This window comes from Ylistrum balloti, unplaced genomic scaffold (assembly GCF_031769215.1).
Source record: "Ylistrum balloti isolate Yb309-2 unplaced genomic scaffold, AGI_CSIRO_Ybal_v1 Utg369810, whole genome shotgun sequence".
Classification (NCBI taxonomy): domain Eukaryota; kingdom Metazoa; phylum Mollusca; class Bivalvia; order Pectinida; family Pectinidae; genus Ylistrum; species Ylistrum balloti.
The window spans coordinates 856090-868090 of record NW_026781983.1 but is presented as its reverse complement, the minus strand read 5'-3'; the positions used below and the strand labels follow the sequence as shown (position 1 = coordinate 868090).

The 12001-nt window shown below is 34.5% G+C and overlaps 1 protein-coding gene across 1 annotated transcript; it reads right to left on the bottom strand.

Moving 5' to 3' along the window:
- Window positions 1-5058: 5058 nt before the first annotated feature.
- On the bottom strand, window positions 5059-10878 carry LOC132544830 (centromere protein O-like). The gene is given in 7 exon segments (XM_060208478.1): window positions 5059-5688; window positions 5691-5726; window positions 6276-6444; window positions 6946-7214; window positions 7493-7613; window positions 9120-9274; window positions 10832-10878. Coding segments are annotated over 7 exon segments (822 nt in total). The 5' UTR covers window positions 10836-10878; the 3' UTR covers window positions 5059-5620.
- Window positions 10879-12001: the final 1123 nt, after the last annotated feature.

Below are 12001 nucleotides of genomic sequence, written 5' to 3'. Positions count from 1 at the left end.
TTATAAGTATGTTGTTTGTATTTTTATCATATATTCCACTCATTAGCTTGTATGTCTCGATCATGTCTCCTCTTGTCCTGCGGTAAGCGAGGGTTGGTAATCCTAATTCTTTTAGTCTGTCCTCGTAAGATAAGTTTTTAAGGCCTGGAAGTTGTTTTGTTGCCCTTCTCTGCACTCCTTCAATTCTCTCAATATCTTTTATTTTATAAGGTAACCATACCGAGCTAGCGAAGTCTAGATGCGTTCTCACTAGGGTTTTATAAAGTGGTAGGAATGATTTTTTGTCCATAAAGTTAAAAGTTCTCCGAAGCATGGCAAACATGGAATTGGCTTTATTGACTTTCTCACTTATATGATCTTCAAACGATAGGTTTGAGTCTACTTTGATACCAATGTCTTTTTCACATTCAGAATTCTCCAGCACTGTATTGTTCAATGTATATATGGTTTCACTCAGATTAGGCTTACCAACATGCATGTATTTACATTTTTGAGGATGCACTTCCAGTAACCATTTTTTGCTCCACTTTTCCATATTGATAAGGTCCTCCTGAAGTATCTTGGTATCTTCCTCACTAGTTATAACATTGAATATCTTTGTATCGTCTGCAAATAAGAAAATTGATGACTTGACTTTATCTGGTAGGTCGTTCACAAAAATTACGAATAATATTGGTCCGAGCACTGACTAGAAATCAAAATCCCCTGTGTGGTAAATGCGCCTACAGTCATACCATTTCTTTTAAAAAGAAATACCCGTAAACTAAATCAAAATAATTACAACAGAGGTTTTTTTTTTTTTATTTTTTGAGTGGCGGGGTTTTATTTCCAATTATACCTAGGATTATGTCACCAAATCTCCAGAAAATACGTTTTTGACCTTTTACAAAACCCAGAAAATCACCTACTAAAATCACTTTTAAAGTGTAACATCTCCCACTTGTGCAACGATGGATGAAATTTGCAGCATAATATAACATCAACTAAAATACTACACAGATTTGCAAAGAAATAAAACACTGAACTATCAAACAGACAGAAAAGACACTTTTAACTTGAAACTGATGAATGACGTTTCTCCGTTTTTCTTTTTAAAAGTAAAAAATACTGCACACCATGTAATCTTAGTAACAGTATGAATTATATATTCATCTTCTATAATTTTATCTAATATTCCTTAGTGAGACCAAAATGAAAAAAAAAATAATCAAATTAATAATGACAATCACCCAGTTGTGCTTATCTAAATGTGGTGTAATGCATTGTCGAAATTGAACAATAACTTCTATATTAACCGATTTCTGCGACCGTTAATTTGAAAAAAGAACGAGCAAATATCAAAACCATTTTTATCCATCTGTGAATGTGTACCACATACTCATGTTGACACGATGGTTTTATAAAGGGATATTTCCCAGCTGTGGTCCTGAAAATTTCATCCAGAAAGTTCAACAGGAACTATCACACTAAAAGTGACACAATTCTTAATTACGAAAGTTTTTCCGCGCGGGTTAATTAGTGCGACTGACAAACAATTAAGATATTGAATCCTCCATAAGTGGGTGTTTTCAGGAAAGATTTGAGGTTAAACATTTGCACAACTTCCCAAATTGAATGAAAACGGAAAAAAATTGTTTGCTGAAATTTAGGAAATTTGTTTAACCTTCACATTCCACATACTATCAAGAGGATTGTCTTATGTTATTAATTCTTATTGAAAGATTTCACAATTCGATCAAACGAAAAAAAGGCCACATTTTTGTTATTCAAAGAAAATACCAACATGTCAACAGAATCATAATCCAAATTTATATTCAATAAAACTGAGGCAAAATATGAACAAGCGTTAGATTGACACGGAGACTCCCGAAAAATACAATAAAAATAAAACCAGGTGTTCTGGAGAGTAAGCGTCTTTTGCTTCATGGTAACACTGCTATGCAAATCCTGGTCCATCTAAGTAAGTATAATGCGTCTTTTCAAAAGAGAACAAGATATATAACAACGGAATATCTAACGCTCATAAAACACGTCCACATACATATCGTACAAATTATTAGATATTTCTCCATGAGATCACTAGTGACGACCGTAAAACTGTAATTCACCATAATTTTCATCAAGGTGAGGATTTAATCAACTTAACGTAATTTTTATTTCCAGATATCTTTAACAGGAGTATTATACATCCTAAGTGCTAAGAGTAGCAGCTTACGTAAAACAAAAGCATCTGTGAAACTGATGAATGCCTCCCGAAAATGGCTTTATTGGACACAACACATTAACAAAGGGAAATAACATTGTAAAGGTCGCTAAATTTGGTACGCTGTACATTATCATCATATGATCAATGTATACACCAAGTTTCTTTATCCTAGTATATATATATGTATGTAAGCAATGATATGCTCTGGAAATGATTCTTTTTCTCAAAGGGCAATAACTCTGTAATTAAAGGGCCGAGACCCTAAATTCGGTACACTGCACATCACTTTAGTATGACCAATTTATATACCAAGTTTCACGACGCTTGCTGAACTGTGGGGAACAGTTATGCTCCAGACACGAAAAGGGCAGGCGAACGGTCGGACATGGGTGCGACTATATGCTCCTCCAAAAAATTTCAGAATGTAGAAAAACATTATGTAAGTTCCCACTTTCAACATCTCATTAGGATGTTATTAAAATAATGCAAGCATGATTTGAAATATCGTTCAATTCCTAACGACTCAAAATCAATCCCCTATGCCAACTTTTAGCTGAAACTCAAGAATCTCCTGATAAAAAAACCCTTAAATATGCCAAAGCCAGATCTTTATTCTTGATACAAAACTTGAATTGATATTTATATTTATTAATTTGATATTGTGTCTTGCAACGCAAGAAAAGCCATATTGGTTGATGAGAAATTGCAATTGAAAACAACTAACCATGCAATATGGCATGTATGTAACCCATATTGAACATCAGTTTTTTAACTGATGTGGATAGGACATTTTTGCCTCATTTTGGGAAGAAAATAAATGAGCTGGGAAGAACATTTTTTGGGGTATGGCCCCTATGTCTGATCTGCTTCAGTCACCTGTTCGTTTTCAAAATTTAGGCCCTTTTCATCCTTAATGAGTCATAGAAGGACTAAACAGCTTTATGGTGTAGTTTAATTCATTGTTTGGCTTACCTGTATCAAATTCTAAATTTGTATAAAAACATGATATTCACTGATGATGTGTCTTTTGCACAGTTTTATAAAAGGGGCATACTCCACATGACTTCATACAGAACAAATCACCTTAAGTCATATAAAACTGTATGTTCATCACATCTTGATAAATAAAGGGAACTAACTCCAAAAGTAAAAACTGCAATTGTCCAATGATGCGGAAGTGAGACCCCCTACTGGCGATGGCAAAACTAGAAAATGTCTCCAGCATGAATGTACTTGCTACCACCAAAATCTTATCAAGAAAAGAACTTAAATCTGACCATGAAACGTATTCCACACTAGCTTTTTTTATTTCAACAGTGGCCAAGGCTACAATTTGACCTTTAACCTTTCATTTTTTAACAATGACAAACAGAAACAAAATTCAAAATGGCAACTGATGATCACCTTATTTCCCCATTCAAGTTGGTGATCATAATCAGTGTATTTTTGATAAATGACTGCAATATCCTGTTAATTTCAAGGGTCATCTATATATTTTATGTCCATTGAAAACTAAGCTTACCTAAAAATTTTCTGGAAATCACATGATTATCATCCAAATGATGTCTTAGATAAAGTCTATGTACCTCTTCTTCTACTCTTCTGGGTTAAGTATATCTAACTGCTTGAAATTACCAACCTGGCAAGTCTTCTGCTTGGTTTTTATTAGGAGTTCATACATGTGTCTGTGACCGAATCAATTGATATTTTTGACCAATTAAATAGTAGGGTACCTTTCCCCATATCCAGCTCTGCCTGTCTGGTTGCTGTCCTCATCAGTTCTTCCGGTCTGTTCCCACAACCCATAAAGTTGTAAGACTCTCTCAAATGATGGACAGGGAGCCCCCTTCAGCCAACCTTCACAGATACAAAGTTCTCCTTCCCTCCTGTGTATACACTAAACCAAACCGCTAGTAATTTGGTCATTTTCACACATTTGTCTGTTCCCATGGTACAGATAGCTGTACCATTGCTAATTACTGCAGGATCAAAGCATGATGCCTGGGTGGCGTTGAAACCATGCTGGATGTCTGCATTATTGATGTTGCTAACATCCCACTTGCTTCCATGCTGCCCTTCCTCCCTGCTCCAGATTTTTAAAAAAAATTGATGAATTTTGGTCCTTTCAAACTTGGCCAATTTAGTCAAGTGCAATCAAAGCTTGCAGCTATCTCCTCAAAGACCTGGTTTTGCCATGTTTATCTGTCATCTGTAAGTGATACCTTGCATATGAGGACAAGTTAAACACTCACTATGTGGATCCAGCTTCTTTTCTCTCCCATACAAACAGTGCTCACTTACCGAGCACTGTTGTTGGATATCAGTATCCTATCATGGTCTTGCACATGTATTCCTTCAAGTGAAGCAGCAAGTTTGTTCCAGAGCCATGGTCATGCAAAAAACGTCATTTATGGTATCTTGATCACACCTCTTTCTGGTTTGTTGATGTTGTTTTCACTGAATGTCTTCCCAACGGCCAGGGTCATATTGAGGATGGTTTTCAAGAGGGGCACAAAGAGTGGAAAACAACACACAGAGCCAGCAGACAGAAATGAAAAGTGAAGTTGGATATTGCAAGTGTTGTGACTTAACAGTGATATAACCTGGAGCACTGATGTACAGGTACCCTTATATTTTTCATTGGCAACAAATTATTTTGTTTACATATTTTTCAATATCTAAATTGACAGGATGGCAGCATCATACGAGGGAATGTCAATGTAAGCAATGATCCCTCTTCTCATGGTACTACTAAAGGTCATTATGAGTGGCAAGAGTTTTACAGGCAAATATACAATAACAATTTTTTGCTTTGGTCGATGTCATTTATTACATCACAAATGCCATATCAAGACATGCTTCATTATGTTTTTGTTTGACTAATGTCTGTTTTCTATGACTGATTTACCAACAGTAAAATCTTTTGACATATCATACAACAATTAATACAATTCATCATTAACTCATTTTCTATTTATCTGTCAAATGACTCTGTTTTTTTGTTTGTTTTTTTTTTTACTTTTAATGCATTTCATTTTTGTATTGCACTACAAAACAATATTTTATACTGGTTTTACAGCATCTTCTAACAGTTCCATCAGCAAAACAATCCATAAACAAGATTAAGTGGTATTTGAGAAGGCAAGCAGAATTAATTTGCCATATCCTTTATCATTATATAGTTCAACTAATATTGATATAGCACATTTACAACATCCATCACTGATCTCTGAATTCTGACTATCACAATATCTGTTATAATGATGTATAGTCTTGAAACTTTGAATTCTGACTATTGTTTGTTACTTCACAAGTGTCAGTTTAACCAAAACACTGACTGATTTCTGATTTCATTATCAGGAGCTGTTTTCTTCCTCCCTCTCCTCATTATCAAGCTCAACAAACTTGAATGCCTCAATGATGGGTTTCATGGCCTGCGAAAGAGGGAACATTTTTAAGTGCTGCTTCCACTTCAAGACCTTATCTAGCTTAAGACATTCTGGCAAATCCATCCCATCATCTGTAAGAAACAGAAATTGAATGTCAATAACAGGTTGTATGTATCTTTCATTGACAACTTAAAATACACTAAGTATAATATATTGAGATAAGGAAAGACATTAATTTAAAATCAGGATATAATTTCTAGGGACTCAATTTTAATAACACATGGCGAAATTTTATATTACGCCTTTATGAGAGAAATAATCATGTAAGGCAAATTACATAATAAAGAAGTATTTTTTGGGTATACTGGTCTTTTCCTAATCAACAGTAGATCCTTGTGTCTGACCAATTGAAAGACATCTAGAAACTGAAGATATTCACAAATATGTCGTACTCACAAGCTTTTGCAGTATGTGGAAGCCTAGGATTATCTTGTAAGAACTGATAGGGCATTAGTCAATTCATGACAATAAGACGATTTGTTTGTTTACTGGACTAATTGCCTTGTATACAGCCATGACAGACAGGAAACACTAACCTGGTTAAGAATCCCTACACCCAATCCTATCTTCTACAAACTGACATATTACAGCCCCATTACTTAAGATTATAAATGTTTTACCTATGAAGGTATGGAAGGTTACTCGTGTTGGCCTGACATCAAGTAGATCCTGATAGGTCAAGGTCACCTTGATGGACAAATGAGACGTTAGTTCTCCTAAGGATAACTGTACAAAGTCCACAGCATCAGTCATTGTCACCTGTAGTTTGTTCTTTTCTTGGATCCAACCCTAAGGCAGAGAACCACATGAAGAGAAGCAATACAGATACATGTAAACTAGCCAAACTATGACTACAACACAATTTCAATTGACACAAGATTGAAGAGATGTCATAAGTGGCGACAATAAATGTAATTTTTGTTGATTCCATAGGTTCTACATTTAGTGGTGACCTTAGTTTTATGGTGATTGGATATGTGCCAAATTAAGTGGTTGTGTTTTAGGAGGGGAGTGGGGGAATGCAGTAAGGATGGCTGTGTTGGCTGGATTAGTGGTGGTTGTAGCCTTGTGGTGATTGGATTTGTGCCAATCTAGTGGTAGCGCTTGAGGGGGCAATAGTACAGTAGGGATTTCTAAATTGACTGAAAGAGAGGTGGCTGTAGCCTTGTGATGATTGGAAACATGTCACATTTAGTGGTGGCATTTGATGGGTTTGGTAGTGCAGCAAGCTAGATTGGTGGAGGCTGTGCACAATTTATATAGTATTATTAACTTCATGATTTTTTTTACCTGTACATGAACAACTTCCTCTCGTCTTGTGACGTAAGCATACAGATAATCGCTGACCTTTGTTACAAATTTTGGAAGGTCATCCTTCAGATACTTTTCAGCCAAACTGGTCACCGGCAGAAACTTTGGTAAACTGTGGTGTTTTAGTTCTAAAGTATCGTTATCACGCTTCAGTAATTCTACATAGTAAGATTCGTAAAATTTGGATCTGAGATTATTATCAAAACACAGGACAAAGGATTTCTTCTCCTGAGAATGCAAGGATACACCTGTAACAAAATACAATTATCAAAATTCAAATCCAAAATTTAACAATACCAAAATCCAGATTTTCCTAATTTTACATCAAAATTCAAATCTCTCATTTCAATAATATTAAAATTCAAATCCCAAAAGTTTTACAAATCAAAATTTTCACAACATCAAAATTCAAATTACTAATTTTTACAAACTAGTGTTGTATTCACTATGAAATGATAACAATTTCTATTAGATTTATATAATCGTATGCAAACATATCCTATTTTTCAATAACTGATAGACTCACCTGTTAGTCTGTAGCAGTCCAGCAGTTGCTGAAGACTGTTTTGTTTGGACAATGCCTCCTGATACTTTTTACTGTTTCTTCTTTTCTGACACTGATGCTTTCTTAACTCAGCTTCTTCTATCTAATTTTCATTACAAAAAGAAGAAAAAATATCCAATAAAAGTAATGTAAGTAATGAAAACATAAGGAAATTTCATTTCCTAAAGCCCTTTCCATGAAGTAGCAAGGACATAAAAATACTGCTACAACAAAATACTAAAAACAAGGGCAGAGTATGTGTAAAGGATCATCAATAATTTGATAAAAAGTGGAATTTATTTATGGCAACCCGTCACACAATTTGTTATAATACCTCACCTTGATTAAATATCTTGAATTTATTAGAAAAATTCTATAATTTGATTTGTCACTTGCCTATCACATTGACACAACTATAAGATTCTAATAATCATATTAAAACCTGTGTTTCTTAAAAATAAACCAAAACTCTCAAATTAATTTCTCTATAACAGATTTACGTATTGTATATAAATGATTTTCATTATTGAAGACAATCACGTGACATTATCAAGATGAAATGAATTATGATATTATATATACTCCTTACAATATTTACAGCTGTAACTTAAGACAAGACACACAAGTGATAATTTGTGATAATTGTTTATATGGTTTTATGTACATATTTTGCAAATTTATTCCTCAGGAAACACACATTCTTAAATATTAAAATTCTCTAAATAACAAGAGACCCATGGGCCTCAATGGTTACATGACTGATCTCAACTAAAATCAAAATGGGAAGGGCCATAACTCTGCAAATTACAATTGAAATGGTTCCATTGCATAATTCATATAAAATCTTGCTGATATATATGGCAAGCTGATGATGCCTCCGCTAGGAATCGAACCCGGGACCCCTGGCTTACTAGTCTGACGCTCAACCAATCGAGCTAAAGAGAAGTTCTCTCTAGCCGAGTGGTATATTGCGGCTAGTATTTTACCGGGGTTACATATGTTTCATCAAAATCTGTTCATATCTACTCAAATTATTGTGTTCACAAAGACCAATGACAATCAAATTGCAACGGGTCAGATCTTATTATCATAAGGCTTCTAAGTTTCGTTAAAATCTGTTTATATTAACTCAATTTATTGTGTTCACAAGGTCTATGGTAATTAACCTGCCAAGAGCCAGAACTCTGCAAATTTCTATTGAATCAATTAAATTAGCTCATTTGAGATTTCAATAATATAAGGCTGCATATTAAGTCTCATCAAAAAAGTGGTTCACTGAAGATATTGTGTTAACAAAGTCCAGTGGGAACAATGCCTTAAAGAACCGCCACTCTGTATATTACCATCAAATTGTTCCACTGTCAAATTCCATCAAGATCTTATCGATATGAGCCTGCATACCAAGTGTCATCAAAATCATTTGATATTTACTTAAGTTATCATGTTTACAACAAAACATTAAAGCATGACAACTGACAAACAATGATCAGGAAACCTTATCTTTTTTTTCAATCATCTTCTTTTCTTTACTTTTTTCATATAAAAATATCAAACAAACAAAATATTACACTGCCCAGATATATATAATATTTCATCTTATCATTTGGACCTGTGTATCAAGTTCATTTTCCTGTTGTAGCAGCCTGTCTTTCTGCTGTTTAAGCTGTAAGATTTTCCTGACAGTCTTCACAGCCTCATTTTTAAATGTGACCCTGTCTCTGGATTCCTCCCTGTCCTGGAGTTGCTCTAGATTTTCAAGTGCATCTGAAATTTTGATTTTGGCAAAGCGAGAATTATATAGTCAGTTTGTTGGTTTGTTGGATTTCTTGCCCTGTGAAGATGTACAGCCAGGGTTATTTTGAGGCAGTGTCTCCTTGGAGAAGCTGGTGACATGGTTACCTCACTGATTCAATGTACGGAAGACCCGTCACATAAGTGTTAACACAGACCAGTGCATTTCTCAGCTTCCAGAGAAACACAAACTGATGTGGGTAGGAAGCCATTTCTGTTTACAGCTGCCAGTGTTTTATGCCGATGCTTTATCAGATATATGACACAAACATTTACATATCCAGACTGTTGATCAATAGATACAGATTTCTTTTTCGTAATTATTGATTAATCTCCTTCTGTGCATATTTCATTGAAAACCAACTGTCATTGTTCATAAATTAATATATTAGTTATATATGATAAAGAAATCTGTAAGGAAAAAAAGTTTTATCATGATGTTACTTTAAAAGAATTATGGAAAAGGATTTATACAAGTTATTTAACATGTTTCCAATTCTAATTCCTATGTATACTTTGCTATGTATTATTCGCATGTTGTTATGGAATAAAAATAAAGTTTATATTAAAAGAATTATATGCTTTATTACTCAAAGCAGTATGTGTAATTGTCACTCATCAAATACCAGGTACATGGATAAAGGCTTTAGACCTACTGTACATGCTGGGTGGCATATACAATGTACAAGCTTACATATGCAATGATAAGTGCCATGTGACATCCTCCAATGAAATCAGGTAGACTTAGACTTCTTATATGTTTAGAAGTATGATAAGCATTTTAGTTTGATTTATATTGCTTAACGTTCTATCAGTAACTAGGTCCATTGAAAGATGGCGTCCCAATGTAGGAGTTGCATGCATGTGTTCTTTTGGGAGGCTGTGATGTCCACTTTAGCCTAGCCTCTTATGATAAGTATAGCTAACATTACACTTCTACATCACTGAGTCTAAAGTATACTACTAAAGGCTTCCAACAGGACACCCTCTTGGTCACATTACGCTGACAAACCAGTTGTTACACTACCAAAACTGATAAGTTGGAAGAAGTAATACTAATACCATTTTTAAAGACTCTGGTCATAGTATGTCGTCTAGGCAAGGAGACAAAACTCAAAGCCTTCCTTCCACTGGCGAATGTTCAAATAAAGGCCAAAAGTGAGGTAGTGTCAGTGGATATGTCAGGAAGACGAAATGTCTTTAGAAACAAGGGAAAACAAAGATTGCAAGTTCAGTCGCCTCTTACTCTTAGTTAGTATCAGCATAGACGTATAACACTGTGCTGGTCATAGATGTCTCTCCTATCAGTTTAAGTCCTATCTGCAGGGATTTCAGTTATACGGGTCGGTAAATTCCGAAATACTTTGACGTTCTATCGATTCCAAATCGGTATACAATTAAAAGTTCATACAATGTCAAAATAATTCAGACTACGGTCGAACTGTCACTGATAAAGACAGGGACCTTTATCTGACATTACAGTCTCTGGCTAAGAACTGGGTGAGTCCATTGCATTATCACACAACTTACACATTTCTCTGTAGCAAAGGAAGCTGTCAACATTTATCTTTTCATCAACGGCATTTCGGATCGTCCATAAGTGTCGAATGTTATGTTTAGATTTCCGCGCGAGACTTTACAGGATGTTCAAATAGTTGTCTAATAAAACGAACTCGTCAACAGACAGGCACAAGAGAATTCCGGATTGTTACCCTGGCCCAGCAGATTCGTTAGATTAAACCAGGGACGTATAATACAGATTCTGAATTATACGTCCATGATTATACAGAACATTTCATATGCTGAATGGAATATAATGTTTTCAGTATTTTCTCTGTATTTATTTTAGATATGAAACCAAATTGTAAAACCGATCATGGCTACAGATTAGAATATAATCAATATCTTTATTTACGACTCGAAGTCTGTTCACAATTTTGCGATATTGTCTTCATTTTCCAGAAGTAACAAAATTGGTAGAACAGTTATGAAATAACAATATGAGGCAAATATGACAGTGTACAGTTAATAATAAAATGTGACGGAAATTGAACCGGGAACAATTTAAATGTTGTTAAAAAGTACATGTAAATACATCATGAGTCAGCTGGGGTCAGAAAGAGTTTGATGCGATTCATGAATGATGTGACTATAGATATTTGTAATGTATTAAATCTAAAACGTTTTCCTTCTTTCTTTCATTCATTTTTTCTCTTTTTTTCTGATAGTTTTACTCACTTCGCACCCATTTATCGAGACGATCTTCGTCGCTTCGCTCATGTTATAATAAAACAATATGAACCCTGTACTTTTTTCTGAAAATCCTGACTATCTTCGCATTTGGCACTAAAACAGTAACAAGATTATGGACTAATGCATGTATAGTGTGTAAGAATTTTAAAAAATCGACAATATTCATTGGCCTTCTTTGATTCCAGTAGTAAAGGCATTTCAAAATACAATACTTTCTATTCCTATAGAAAATCAACCATATTTTTTTTCTATATTCAACGACTGCTTAAATTCAGATTGTATAAGCCATACAAGTTAAAGGGAAATAATTCTAAACTCTACCCCCTCCCATCACAGGCACTTGATATATGCATGCATCCGAAGATAAATAAAAAGGACAATTCACGCTTCTATACGTCAAGTAAACCATAAATTTGTTCTTTGCAATTGCAGGAAAATGACATATCT